Here is a 15,367-nt window from a genome sequence, read left to right on the forward strand (position 1 = left end):
TTCATCCGAAAACAAGAGCTGCTATAACATGAGCCATCACATTAGAATCCATGAAGGACTTACTGCAGACATGTTTTAAAATATTTGTAAAATAAAGTTGAGACAGGGCATTGTTTTAGTGGGAGAAGGGAGATGTCAGGCCCGAGAAAAGATGAGTGGAGACAGACCGTGGTTGCACTTGGGAAAGGGCGAGAGGATACTGGGCAACATTGCTTAAGGGAAGGGCTGAAAGAGAATTGGATAGGACCTTACCAGGGAGAAGAAAAAAGACAATGCAGAAAATACAGAAAATACAGAAAAGAAAATTAGGTAAAATAAAAGAAAGATTTGCATTTATATAGCGCCTTTCACGATCACCGGACGTCTCAAAGTGCTTTACAGCCAATGAAGTACTTTTGAAGTGTAGTCACTGTTGTAATGTGGGCAACGTGGCAGCCAACTTACGGACTGCAAACTCACAAACAGCAATGTGATAATGACCAGATAATCTGTTTTTGTTATGTTGATTGAGGGATACATTTTGGCCAGGACACCGGGGATAACTCCCCTGCTCCTCTTCAAAATAGTGCCATGGAATCTTTTACGTCCACTTGAGAGGGCAGACAGGGCACTCAGTTTAACGTCTCATCCGAAAGACGGCACCTCCGACAGTGTAGCACTCCCTCAGCACTTCACCGGAGTGTCAGCCTAGATTTATTTGCTAAGTGAGAAGAGCTTTCAAAGCACAAAGGATCTGCTGACACACCAGCGAATTCACACTAGGGAGAGACCGTTCACCTGCCCTGAATGTGCAAAGGGATTCACTAATTTATCCAACCTGCTGACACACCAGTGAGTTCACAAGTGATTCAGGGGTTGGACTCTGCTGTTACTGTTAATCACATCCAGTCTTGAACCATGACTGGATAAGAGACCATCAGCAGCAGGTCGGGGCCATAAAAGGAGCGGTGAGCGGCGGCCTGGGAGCAGCGTGGAGGCATGCCACTACAAGGTACAGTGCGAGCTGGTGCAGGAGGGCAACGACAGCGAAGAGTGACGTCAGCAAGGTTCAGGTCGGTGATTGGCATGCGGGCAGGTGCAGCAGGAGCGACGAGATCGGGGCGAAGGAGCTGTGAGAGACTGTGGAGGGATGTGATCGGGGCCCAGGGGAGGTGTGAGTTCAGGGCCAGGGGCCCAGGGGCAGCACGGGCCAGCTCACACTGCAATTTGTGTGCACTAGGTCCATGCAGCAGAGCAGGTCTCCAGTTGTCTTGCCTAATCCTTGCCACTGGACCAAGACCTAGCTCTGTCAAGCCCGTCTGGTGGCTGGTGTGCAATGGCCACCCCACGTTAAAAAAATCAGGCATCTTCCAGCCTTGAGGATATAGTTCGGTTTTTCTTTCAAAACACCTGTGAACTCATTTTTTTTTGGCGTGGAAGCAAGTCATCCTCGTTTCGTGGGACTGCCAATGATGATGATTACGTGCTCAAGTTCCTGGAGTGGATTCATACCAAAGCAAAAAAGAACAGTTAGGGTGATTTTGAAGAAGTGAAGCATGAATACTTTGACAGGGAAAAGTTGTAGTTTCAAGGGATTAGTAAAGTTTCTTTAACTTAAAGGATGTCAGGCATTTGTGTTTTCTGCATTTTAAATGGTCTAAGTGCTATTGTCTGCAGTCTCTTTAGCACCACGATGATTTTACACAATGGGATCATGTGATCCCGGGCACACAGCACTAAGACAGTCTTCTTTTCAAGTGCAGTTTCTTATTCTCCAGGTTGCCATGCTGATTTCTGTCCTGCTGATCCTACTTTTGATGTTGGTCATTGGAATTCGGTGGAAGGAAGAATGGGATACTGTAGGCATGTCATTTCAAGTGAGTTTGCTCAGTAATATAACTTGCCTGGCTGAATATAAACTTTTTAAAGCAGTTTACAAGTAAATGCGCTGTTTTGATTTCTTCTTATAGAGTCTGCACTGGTAGAATCCTGTCAGATTTTTACACAGGAATTCCCTCAGACAATCACACCATTCTTTACAGGAGAAAAGCCACATCACCATCCTGTGGAACTGAATAGAGGTTACGGCTAACATTTTACCAGCTCTTACACCATGAGCTCCAATTTTGCAAGGTCCCACCGGCACCGTAGGGCCGAAGTGACAGTGGGTTTGGGTCAAAAAATTGGGTACACAGCTGAACTAATCACTGGCCTACACCCCAAACCCAAACTCCAATCATAAAGATGCCACATCCACAGCACCTTGGCTTATTTTTTTTAATTCACTGCTGAAATCATAACATTCCGTTACAGTAGCAATTGCTTCCCAGCCTATCTGCACTCTATTCGTCCATGACAATCTCTTTCTCCCCCAGGCTGTCTGGTTACAGCTTACTCACAGACTTTTAATTATAAAGAAAAAGAGTTACATGCCATATATAATTCAGGTTATCATTGCATACAGTTGATGATTATAAACGTCTACATTTAATTCTTACACATCCGTTACTGATGATTGTAAGATATTAATGGTTATAACGTGTCAAAACAAGTATTCTAAAAATCAACTAATCCATAATAATCTTACAGTCCCTTTTGCCTCTTATCTCAGTCCCTGGAATTCCATTAATTCTTCTAGTTCTGTTCCCACAGACAAAATATCTGTTTTGTTCTGCAAGGAATGCTGCTGACTGTATCTTTAATTTGGCCAAGCAAGGCACAGCGCGTTGGTTTCTTCCATTTTCAATCTAAGCAGGTCTTCCCAAGGCATCATATTACACTCGCATAAAAGCATGATTATTCAAGAATCGCCGTACATCGCGTAACAGTTACACACTTGTCATGCATCCAAACATGTTTACTGCTTGTACTATTACATATGATGTGCCACCAGAGGGCACTACTATGGGAAACTTGTAGGTTACCTGTACAGATGTGCCAGGCCTCGTATAAAAGGCAGGCCACCATGTGTGATCCTCACTCTGGAGTTACATTAAAGGGACTAAGGTCACGACAGTTCAAGTACAACACATTGCCTCGTGGAGTCATTATCAGAGCATCTAAAGACATAACAATTGATGACGAGATTATGGACTTTCACGTGAAAATGGCTAACCTTGGTACGTTGCAGCAGTTCGCCGATGGTGATGATTGGGACGCCTTTGTGGAGAGGCTGGACTATTTCTTCACAGCAAACGACCTGGCAGGCGATAATCGGGTCACACTGGCAGATAAGCGCAGAGCTATATCCTGCTAACCAGTTGTGGGCCCACCATCTATGGCCTCGTCAGGGACTTGCTGGCACCAGTGAAGACAACGATCAAGACGTACGAGGAGCTTGTAACCCTGATCCAAGAACAACTCAAGCCCAAAGAGAGCATCCTCACAGCTAGATGCCGCTTTTATACCCACCGACGGCCCGGCCAGGAAATCACGAAATAAGCTGCAGACCTCAGGAGGCTGGCAGCACCGCGTGATTTCAGCGACCACCTCACCGAAGCGCTGCGGGGTGTCTTTGTCATTGGAATCGGCCACGAGGGCCTTCTTCACAGGCTACTATCTGCAGATACCACAGTCACACTGAAAAAGGCCATCTCTGTGAGCCAGGCATTCATGACCTCGACCTGCGGCTCTAGGCAGATGACTCATCCTCAGGACTCAAACCCGGCAGGTACTGTACACAGAATGGCACCTTTTAGAGGCTGGACTGTAGAACGTGAATCTCCTCAGGGGGGAGAGAACAGACCCCGAGTCGCTTAACTCAGAGTCTGCCGAGGGGGGCTAATCGAGTAAACATAGAAACACAGAAACATAGAAAATAGGTGCAGGAGTAGGCCATTTGGCCGTTCAATAAGATCATGGCTGATCATTCCCTCAGTACCCCTTTCCTGCTTTCTCTCCATACCCCTTGATCCCCTTAGCCATAAGGGCCATATCTAACTCCCTCTTGAATATATCCAATGAACTGGCAGCAACAACTCTCTGCGGCAGGGAATTCCACAGGTTAACAACTCTCTGAGTGAAGAAGTTTCTCCTCATCTCAGTCCTAAATGGCCTACCCCTTATCCTAAGACTATGTCCCCTGGTTCTGGACTTCCCCAACATCGGGAACATTCTTCCCGCATCTAACCTGTCCAGTCCCATCAGAATCTTATACGTTTCTATGAGATCCCCTCTCATTCTTCTAAACTCCAGTGAATAAAGGCCCAGTTGATTCAGTCTCTCCTCATATGACAGTCCAACCATCCCTGGAATCAGTCTGGTGAACCTTCGCTGCACTCCCTCAATAGCAAGAACATATTTCCTCATATTAGGAGACCAAAACTGAACACAATATTCCAACTGAGGCCTCACTAAGGCCCTGTACAACTGCAGTAATACCTCCCTGCTCCAATACTCAAATCCCCTATCTATGAAAGCCAACACACTATTTGCCTTCTTCATCACCTGTTGTACCTGCATGCCCACTTTCAGTGACTGATGAACCATGACACCCAGGTCTCATTGCACCTCCCCTTTTCCTAATCTTCATTCAGATAATATTCTGCCTTCGTGTTTTTGCCCCCAAAATGTATAACCTCACATTTATCCACATTATACTGCATCTGCCATGCATTTGCCCACTCACCTAACCTGACCAAGTCACCCTGCAGCCTCTTAGCGTCCTCCTCACAGCTCACACCGCCACTCAATTTAGTGTCATCCGCAAACTTGGAGATATTACACTCGATTCCTTCATCTAAATCGTTAATGTATATTGTAAAGAGCTGGGGTCCCAGCACTGAGCCCTGTGGCACTCCACTAGTCACTGCCTGCCATTCTGAAAAGGACCCGTTTATCCCGACTCTCTGCTTCCTGTCTACCAACCAGTTCTCTATCCACGTCAGTACATTACCCCAATACCATGCGCTTTGATTTTGCACACCAATCTCTTGTGCGGGACCTTGTCAAAAGCCTTTTGAAAGTCCAAATACACCACATCCACTGGTTCTCCCTTGTCCACTCTGCTAGTTACATCCTCAAAAAATTCCAGAAGATTTGTCAAGCATGATTTCCCTTTCATAAATCCATGCTGACTTGGTCCGATCCTGTCAGTGCTTTCCAAATTTGCTGCTATTTCATCCTTAATGATTGATTCTAACATTTTCCTCACTACTGATGTCAGGCTAACCGGTCTACAATTACCCGTGTTCTCTCTCCCTCCTTTTTTAAAAAGTGGTGTTACATTAGCTACCCTCCAGTCCATAGGAACTGATCCAGAGTTGATAGACTGTTGGAAATCACCAATACATCCACTATTTCTAGGGCCACTTCCTTAAGTACTCTGGGATGCAGACTATCAGGCCCCGGGGATTCATCGGCCTTCAATCCCATCAATTTCCCGAACACAATTCCCCACCTAATAAGGATATCCTTCAGTTCCTCCTTCTCACTAGACCCACTGTCCCCTAGTACATTCGGAAGGTTATTTGTGAAGACAGAACCGAAGTATTTGTTCAATTGGTCTGCCATTTCTTTGTTCCCCATTATAAATGCACCTGAATCTGACTGCAAAGGACCTACATTTGTCTTCACTAATCTTTTTCTCTTCACATATTTATAGAAGCTTTTGCAGTCAGTTTTTATGTTCCCTGCAAGCTTTCTCTCGTATTCTATTTTACCCCTCTTAATTAAACCCTTACTCCTCCTCTATTGAATTCTAAATTTCTCCCAGTCCTCAGGTTTGTTGCTTTTTCTGGCCAATTTATATGCCTCTCCCTTGGCTTTAACACTATCCTTAATTTCCCTTGTTAGCCATGGTTGAGCCACCTTCCCTGTTTTATTTTTACTCCAGACAGAGATGGACAATTGCTGAAGTTCATCCATGTGATCTTTAAATGTTTGCCATTGCTTATCCACCGTCAACCCTTTAAGTATCCTTTGCCAGTCTATTCTAGCCAATTCACGCCTCATACCGTCGAAGTTACCTTTCCTTAAGTTCAGGACCCTAGTTTCTGAATTAACTGAGTCACTCTCCATCTTAATAAAGAATTCTACTATATTATGGTCACTCTTCCCCAAGGGGCCTCGCACAACAAGATTGCTAATTAGTCCCTTCTCATTACACATCACCCAGTCTAGGGTGGCCAGCTCTCTTGTTGGTTCCTCGACATATGGGTCTAGAAAACCATCCCTAATACACTCTAGGAAATCCTCCTCCACCGCATTACTACCAGTATGGTAGCACCATGGTGTTGTGGAGGGAATCACAGGGCTCACCAGTGCCGTTTTGAGGACTATATGTGTAAAGGCTGCAGCACAAAGGGCCACCTCCAGCGAATGTGTAAAAGAAATATGACTCACTGTGTTGATGAAGAGTCTGCAGATGGCCATGAATCCAGCACGGATTATGAAGCGATAGTCAGAGAGGCAGCTCAGCTCCACGATGAGGTATACAGCATGTTTACCTGCACCACAGAATATTCCCCATTGAGGATGGAAATCGAGATAAACGGTGTTCCAGTCTTCATGGAAGTGGACACAGGGGCGAGCCAGTCAGTAATAAATCAAGTAGCCTTTGAGAAGCTATGGGACAATCAAACTGAATGACCCAAGTTGGTCCCAGTTCAGGCAAAGCTGCGCAACTACACCAATGAACTTATCCCAGTCGTTGGTAGTGCGGATGTAAAGGTACTCCATGATGGCGCGGTGCACAAATTATCCCTGTGGATTGTTGCAGGTTATCGACCAACGCTACTCGGAAGAAGGTGGATGGAGAAGATCCATTGTGGCTGGGAAGATTTCATCCTTCCAGCGATCGACGTCCCCTGCACTCAGAGGTAAAGCAAGCCCTCATCTGAGGTTGGATCTGGCACCAGAGAGCAGACCAGCACAGCACCCGAGGCACAGACCGCCCAGCACGACTGCGTGGAGATGATCCAGCTGAGATGACCCGAACGCACCTTCTAGGCTCCAGTGGCAGGACTCCGGAGGAAGAAAATCGGACCCAGAGGCGACTTCCCAACCTCGGTAGCAGAGCCCAGGGAGAAGAGGATCACAGCAGTCGACATCACGGATGCAAGAAAGATGGCGCCCAAACCACGAGGTGAAGCGCTGAAGAAAATTTAAGTAGAGTAAAATAAAAGCACATAGTCAAACACATTCTCAAGTAACATAAAGGTACATAGTCAAACACATTTCAAGTAACACTCTTACAACACTCGATATTTTGCAGCTTACAGCAGGTAAAATCAAACACAAATTAAACATGGCAGTATGGTGTCACCCCTCCCTGCGCGAATCCCAAGTTCGGTCAAGGAGCATACAGCACCCTTTGGTGCCTGACCTGACGGCCTCTGCGTTTCACTCAGCAAGTGAGACACCATAAGTAAAATAAAATCGCAAGTTGACAAATAATTAAAGTATGGGAAGCGATTCTGATCCAGACTGGGACTTCTATATTTCTCAAAAGGCCCCACCAAGATGGAATGGTGATCTTGAGAATCCTTTTCCCTATCTCAATTGTTTTCTGTTCTAGAGTGTACAAGTGTTTTTGTGAGATGATTACAGCTTTTAGCAGAGCGGTGAGATGTTCGGGTAGAGGGGTAATTGCATAGCCAAAATGTACAACATAGTCCTGCAGGTTTGCAATGTTTTCCTTCACGGTGAGGTGGACAGTGGAGGGTTCAGGAATGGGGACAATCCGTTCCTGGGCCACTTGAACTGATGCCTCAGGTTTAAAGCAAAAACTGCTGTCACTTACTGGACACCAGAAGTGTCCATGTTGGTAGTGGGGTACACTGGTGGTGACACAATATGTCCCACCCCCTATGTATGCTACCTGTGGAGGGACCTGGCCTTGTGCTGTTACCTCCATGGTGCAGTTAATAGACTGTGCGCCAGCAGCTTTAAACCCACACTGTGACTTTGAATGAGCACTCAAGTACTGGGGACACAGTATTACATGTGCACCCCGGCTCCGGCACCCGGAGAGGTCAGTACCTGTTACAGCGTGCTCCCACTTTATGACCACTGCGAAACGAATGTGTGCACCTCCCTGAATAACTCCAATGTTCTCCACCCGGTATACCGGTGCGGGTCGGGCTGTCCCACCCATGACCGGTATCCTTAATACTATCCCCATAATAGTGTGGTTAGATTTCCCACAGTCTACTGGGACAGGGTAGGCTTCAGAGGCTAAGCGGAGCTGGCACGGGCTTAGTGAATTGCTGTATGGGTGGAGGGCTGCGAGGTGCTTGTTCCTGATCCAAGAGGGGACTAAACCTTGTTTTAAATCCTCCAGGTTGTTGCGGCCCTCGCCCAGCAACCATGTCCCATACAGTACGCACACCTCGTTCTGTGCAGCCTGGTCCGAAGCGTTTCTATCCTCCCGTGTAAGTGCATTCACTGTCTGTGCATGTTGTTCCAGCTCAGCCACTATTCCTTTTAAATGGACAGTCATAGCCTGGTCCTCGTGTAGTTCTGAACCTACTACAGTGTTCTCCTGTTTCAGGATTTTCCTCAATTGGTTCTTTGAACCGTTTTTCTGTGTTTGTAGTTCTATGTCATCTAGGCTATTTATCACAGAGGATGCTGTATTGTAGGTAGTGAAAATGTTGTTTACGATTCCCCTTCTAGGTCTCCCCGAGCCCATGGTGTCCCTAGCGTTTAGGGTGGATAGGTCTGGTTTGTCTACATTTCCAAAGTCTAACTCATAAAATCTCTTGAACATGTCTCTCAGTAGGGCCTGGTATAGCAACTCTGTTTCCTTCGGACACCATGCAGGCAGGTGTACCTCGGTAAGGTTTAAAATTACTAAAGCTACTGCATAATGTACCCCCTGGTATAACACCTTTTCGGTCGGAACAATACTAATCCATTCCCTGGTCCCTTGGTGCTGGTAGGACAGCTTTCTATTACTGTGCGTATTGGCGGGGTTGTGGGCAGGGGTTTCTTAATGTGTGCCCTTAGTTCGGTGGTGTTAATTGGGAGTGGGGAGTGTGGGACCGTGCACCCGTGTAGGCCAGAAACCCACCCCATCCCTTCCCCTTCATCGTGCCATTGCCTGGCGAAGGCGATCGATATGCCTGTGGGACAAATATTCTCTGATCCCCACATGCAAACATAAATTCCTTGTTCAGATTCCCACCATTTGTCCCAACACACTGTTACTCCTCCCCGTGTCCCCGTGATGGTGCGGTACGTATCATTACCGAGTCTTTCCCAGTCCGATTCCTGGTCCCATGCGTCCTTGCTGAGTTTTCTGAGCCACCACCATCTTCCCAGGGGAATGTTCCCTTCGCAAGTCAACCATACACGTTTTCCCTCTGTAACACTGACTCGGGCAGCGATGATCCGTATCCGGGGGCCTGGAAGTGAGGCCTCCCCGTAGGTAAAACCTTCCTGGCTGGAGTAGCGGGTAGAATTAGATCCCAGCCACCCGGGCCATCTTCCCTCGTGGGCGTAAACGGCGAGTTCTTCCACGTCTCGGGGGCCACCCCCGGCGGTTACGATCGGTGATCTTCCTCCTGAACACCAGTAAATGAGGGATTCTTCCACCTCTCCTCGGTCGCTGCTGCTCATCCTTATCAGGGTGAGCAGGAACAGGATCCTTTCCATACTGTTCTCTTTCCTGTAAGGGCACATAAAACAGATTGTCTAGTCCTGAGAAAGCTCTCTGGCTTGACAAAGGTGATCGAGTTCCAATTTGGGCTCATAGTCTTTAATTGACGGGCTGTCTTATTCAGTTCCTTGTAGATTGATGCCTGCTTCTAACTTCTATCTCACAGTCGTTTTGTTTGTTATCTCACTGGTGCTTCCCTCAATAGCCATACCGGTAGATTCTTCTTACTCCCGGGTGTTACCCGGCCTGTGCCTCTTTTAACAGCTGCACACGTAGATTCTTTTCCTTACCCCAGTTAACTAATACATATACATGCTTATCATCACACATAATCTTACACTACTGTAAATTATTCACTAAACATTCTTAAATTCATATTGCAAAATATGTACATCTGCCACCCGTCTCCAGGTGGCCAGGTTAATTCCTGCCTTCTTTCTTTCTTCTTCTTCCGCTGGGTGTCCAGCGAGGTCGGTAATAGATCTGCACCGCCGGACCCAGAGTGTCCTGACCGGACGTGGGTTCGAGTCCCACACTATCGGGGGAACGTCCCCTCTGGTGCTGCAGCACACCACTCCTTTGGGCGTGGCTGCCTGGTTCGTGTCTTCCCCTGGGGGTTCTGCCTGGTCGAGGGCTACGGACTGGGGATTCTCACTTGGTGGCTGGTCCACTGCTATCTCTTCTGGGGGTCCCTTGTTGCCCGAGGCTACCGGCTGGGTATCCCTGCTCGCGGGCTGGTCTATGACCTTAGGTACCCTTTTGCGGCTGGTCCCTTTCCCGGGGCTGAACCATTTCAATTGGAGCGCTGGTGACCACGGTGTCTTTGCCCGTGGTGTGCGGGGAGTACCTTCTTAAGGCTCTGGCTGCTGGGGGTGTGTCCGAGTCCCAAATGATTGGGGATAGCTCCTCCAGTAACACAGTCCACCGGCCCTCTAGGTACAGTCTGTGGGTCTGCCACGTCCCCTGTGGGATTTCCACAGTCGGGGGCTGCTGGCTGAGGGTCCCTGTCTTTAGTACAGTTTACAGGTTTTGGCTGTCCCTTACGTTTAGCTGCTGTTGCTCCTGGGTTGAAAAGTTTGCACTGATTTATGTGGAACCACTTTGTTCGGCAGGGCAGTTTTATGGCATAGACCATGGGGCTTGCCTTGTCGACAATGTGGTACGGTCCCATGTACAGTGCCTCAAAGACCCCTACTCTAGCGTAGTTCCTCACCATAACCTGGTCCCCTATCTCCCATTCATGGTGTTTGCGGGGTTCTAGCAGCAGTCGGTTGCTCCGATGCTGTTTTCCCATGTTGTTAGCAGCCTGCCAGTGAATCTGTTTGAGGTGTTCTTCCGTGAGTACCGGGGCTAAGACATGGGTGGGGGTTAAATGGCTCTGTCGGTCATGAGCTCGTACAGGGAGTACCCCGTGCTCTTTGACTGGCTGGCCCGGATCCCCATGAGGACCAGTGGTAGGACTTCTACCCACCCTTTGGGTGAGTCCCCTGTCTGTTTGCACAGCCTTTCTTTGATGGTACGGTTTAAATGCTCCACAGGCCCGGATTACTGCGGGTTGTGGGCGACATGCCATTTTCCCTTGATACCGAGTACCTTCGGGGTCTCCTGCATCACCTGCCCGGTGAAGTGACTCCTTTTGTGGGACTCCACGTATTGTGATAGTCCCCATTGAGAGAACACTTCTCTGACCAGGATCCTGGCTGTTCCCAGGGCAGTGGCTGTTCAGCATGGGAAGACTTCCACCCATTTGCTGAATACATCCACCAATACTAGGCAGTACTTATAGCCTCCCTGGGCAGTGGGTAGAGGCCCAATGTAATTGATTTGGATCGACTGCCAGGATCCCTCAACCCTCCTGATATGTCCCATAGACACCTTTCTTTTCTGGGGGTCAGGGTTGTTGGCCGCGCACACCAGACAGCTAGCGCAGAACTCGCGGATGTCTTCCCTGAGTCCTGGCCACCACCCTGCCTGTTCCACTTGTTGCCAAGTGGTCTCAGGTCCGGGGGTGTCCTGCTCCTGGACCCTCGTGGGCCAGCTGGAGGAATTCTCTCCGGTGTTGTTGCGGTACCACCCATTGCTCCTCCCTGAACAGCATGCCTTCTTTAATGGCAATTGCTGCAGTGCTGTACAGGTCGTCTATCCTTTCCCCTTTAGCTAGCGTGTTCAGGACAGTTTTAAGGACGGGGTCTTGGGTCTGAACCATTTTTAGGTCCGCGGGGCAAGCTATCCCTGTCTTCCCTGCCGTCCCAATCCTGCCCCTGACTGCTGCGATGGGGCCTGGGTTGTACGGATCGCAGAGCTTGCCTGTGCGGGCACCATACTTGGCTAACATGTCAGCCTGCTGGCTTCCCTTGCTACGGGGTTCAGTGGTGGAATGTGCCTTCACCTTATGTATGTAGCTATTCCCTTCCTCCCTTACGGCTTTCATGATCTTTTCCAGTAGGGACTTAATTGCCAGGGGTCTTCCGTCTGCGGATGTATATCCACAGTGGGACCAAATAGCCAGGTACTCCGTACACGAATTGCATGTGAACATACTGTCTGAGCAAATCGTGTATGGGGTAGGGAATTCTTCGGGGTGGATGACTACGTACACCACCACAGACAGTTCAGCGTGCTGGATGCTCATAGTACTGGGGAGTTTAATCACCAGGGCAATGCCTGCCTCAGGGTCATAAACTCCGCAGCCTGTGAGTCGTTCACCCACAGATACCGTGCTTGAACCGTCCACATAGATCTCTCGGCCTGTGGGGTGTAACCCAGCCTGAAAGCCTATGTTCATTTCCCATACCCCTTCTATGGAACACCGGTGGGCTGTCCCTGTATAGATCATGTTGGCTGCGAGTCTTGCCTCGCAGAGACCCTTTACCCTTAGGTTCATCTGAGAGAGGAGCAGGGTCCAGTGAGCAATGCGGGCACTGCTCACTGTCCCGTCCTTGATTCTCCCGTCCAGGAGCATTTGGGTGGGCATATGGTGGGTAAGGAGTGTGATAGGGGACCCCCCCCTGTGAAGATCAGTGATCTTTTCACAGCCCAGTGAGTGGCTAGGAGGTGCCGCTCACAGTTGGAGTATCCCTTCTCCACGTCTGTGAGTTTCCTGGAGGAGTAGACCACTGGTCTCAGCTGGCCATGCCGGAGCAGTACTGCGCTCAGGCTGTCCCCACTGGCTGCTACCTCCAGGAAAAACTCTTTACCCCCATCTATGATCCCAAGAGCTGGCGCGGTCTGCAGGTCTTTCTTGAGTTGGATAAATGCTGCCTCGCAACCTTTGTCCCATTCCCACTCCACTCCCTTGTGTAGGAGTCAGAGCAGAGGGGCTGCTGTGGCTGCATAATCCTCAATGAAATCTCTGCAGTACCCGGTTAGCCCGAGAAAAGATCTTACTCTGGTCACTGTGTTGGGGGCGGGTAACTCCTGCACTGCTTCCCTTCTAGCTTTGTCAATGGCTCTTTCCCCAGCGCGCACAGCCAGTCCCAGGAATTTTACTTCCTTCAGGCCGATCTGTGCCTTCTTGGGGTTTACTTTAAATCCTTCTTCTTTCAGCAGCTCCAGCAGTTCAGCCAGCAGTAGGCCATGTTCCTCCCCCTCATCGGTGAACAGGAGCAGGTCATCCACATACTGTACCAGCTGCTGGGGTCTGCTGAAGGTCTTTAAACAGAGTTGGCCATACACTGATGGAAAATACTGGGGCTGTTGTGGAAGTCCTGAGGGAGACAGTTCCAAGTATATTGCTGTCCTTTAAAGTTAAAAGCAAACTTGTTCTGATCTTCCCTTCTTAAAGGTATGGACCAGAACCCGTTGGAAATATCCAGCACTGTGAAGGTGGTCGCGGAGGCTGGGATACCTCCAATGAGGTCGGCGACAGCAGCAACGGTGGGTGCACAGGCGGGGATGTTACGGTTGAGTACTCGATAATCCACTGTGGCTCTCCAGGAGTTGTTCGGTTTCTTAATCGGCCACAATGGAGAGTTCACATGGGTAGCTATTGGTCTCAATACCCCCTGTTTAACCAGCGAACCCAAGGCTGTTTCCATGTCTGCCTCCTCCTCCCTGGGGAAGTTGTACTGTTTCTGTGGTCGGGTCATGGGGTCCCCATCTATGCTAACCTCGACCCCGTTTATTCTCCCACAATCGTGTTTGTGAGTGGCAAAAGCTGCAAGGTTTTTCCTCACATATTCTTGGTATTCTATAGGGGTGTTACTGACCAGTGATTCAGGGTCGTAACCCTCCTTTGGCTTCATGGTGCTCACCATCCCTTTTCCCTGTTTTCCCAGGATAACCATCACCTCACTCTCCTGTCCCGTACAGATTGACCCCCAAAGACAGTGGTTTCTTAAATCCAATAGGATCCCGTGGCCTAGGATGAAGTCAACCCCCAGCATCCCTCTCCCTTCCTGCTCCCACTTCATCAGGACACAAGTCCACTTCGTGTGGAGTGTACCTAAATGAATGGAGAGCAGAACGGAGAATGAGCCAGTCTGTTCAGTGCCTGTGAAATCCACCAAGCTGTAGGGAACCCCGTTAGACAGAGGTGAGTAGGTTAGCTGCATAGACAAGGGTGCTTGAGGCACCAGTGTCCAGCAGGTAAGTCCCTTTCACCTTTTCCACTTCCATCTGAACGGTCGGTCTCCCCCACACATCATACTCGAAGGAACACAGTTGGACAGGCTGTGCCTGTCCTAGTCAGGGTTTTGGTTGGGAGGGGGCAGATGGGATCTCAGTACCGGTGGCGGTGGCTACCTTCCCAGGGCCATCTAACATGGCTCGGAGTGCGTTTAGACAAGTATCGAATGAGTGGGGAGGGACTGGCTTATCTGTCTCGGTCTTTTGGGCAGGGGCTGGAGAATTCTTTCCTGCGCTACTCTTCCATGGATTTCTACAATCATTTCTCCAGTGCCCATTTTTTCCGCACCCGAAGCAGGTACGTTTTGTATCGGAGGAGTTGCCCCCCTCGTGGCACCATTCCCTCTTGTCTTGGTTAGGTCGGATTCCGTGAACCCTTCCCTTTTGTGGGTGCTCTTCTGTCCCTCTGCCATTTCTGTAAGCTAGGGTCAGCTGCCTAAGCACTCCCTGTTCTGTGGTTTGGAGATCTCTTGGGTCGAACCAGGCCTCAGCCTTGGTTCTTATTCTGGGTAAACTGTTAGCTACTAGGCTTCGGAGCCAATGTGCTAATTCATCCGGGTTTAAGTGATCGCTGTCTATGTCCCCACTACAGGCGCTTTTGTACACCGGCCACAGTCGGTCTGCGAAAGCCTGTGGGGTTTCCCCTGTGAGCTGCACCGTCTTCTCGACTCGAGAGAAGGGACTCCCGTCATTGCAGCCCATAGCTTCTAAAATGTCTTTCTGGATGGCAGCAAGTGTTTTCTGTCCTCTTTTGCTCTCAGTAGAGAGGGACTGGTACAGTTTGCTGTCTAGGGATAGGAGAAGCATCTTAGCCATTTCTGCATCATCGCACCCATTAATATCCCCGGCCTGTTCCACTTCCACAAAGTGAACCGAGGGGTCTCCCTTTGGAGTTAGCTTTCCCAGGTGGCTTATCATAGTCCTCAGCTGTTGGAGAATGTGGGGGAACCACAAACTGACTTTCCAGGGGCCTGGACCCCCCGCCAAGGGTAGGCGAACCAAACTTCAGTTGCCGGACTGGGCACATTGGCCCTGGTTCAGGCTCTCCCTGTTCTGGCTCGCCTCCCTCTCCTCCCTGCGGCCAAGCCGAGCTGAAACTCGGTGCTACAGGTGGTGGTGGTTCACTATCCCTGTCCGTCCCACAACTGATTTGCCCCTTCT

The 15,367-nt window shown here is 49.3% G+C and overlaps 1 protein-coding gene across 1 annotated transcript in view; it reads left to right on the forward strand.

The window, feature by feature from the left end:
- The window catches only part of gdpd2 (glycerophosphodiester phosphodiesterase domain containing 2), a 186,576-nt gene that overhangs the window by 64,137 nt on the left and 107,072 nt on the right, over nt 1-15,367 (forward strand). The window contains exon 6 of the mRNA XM_070881987.1: nt 1,758-1,856. Coding sequence (XP_070738088.1) covers nt 1,758-1,856 — 99 coding nt within the window. The remainder of the gene's footprint in view (nt 1-1,757; nt 1,857-15,367) is intronic.

Source organism: Pristiophorus japonicus, chromosome 6 (genome assembly GCF_044704955.1).
Source record: "Pristiophorus japonicus isolate sPriJap1 chromosome 6, sPriJap1.hap1, whole genome shotgun sequence".
Taxonomy (NCBI): Eukaryota; Metazoa; Chordata; class Chondrichthyes; family Pristiophoridae; genus Pristiophorus; species Pristiophorus japonicus.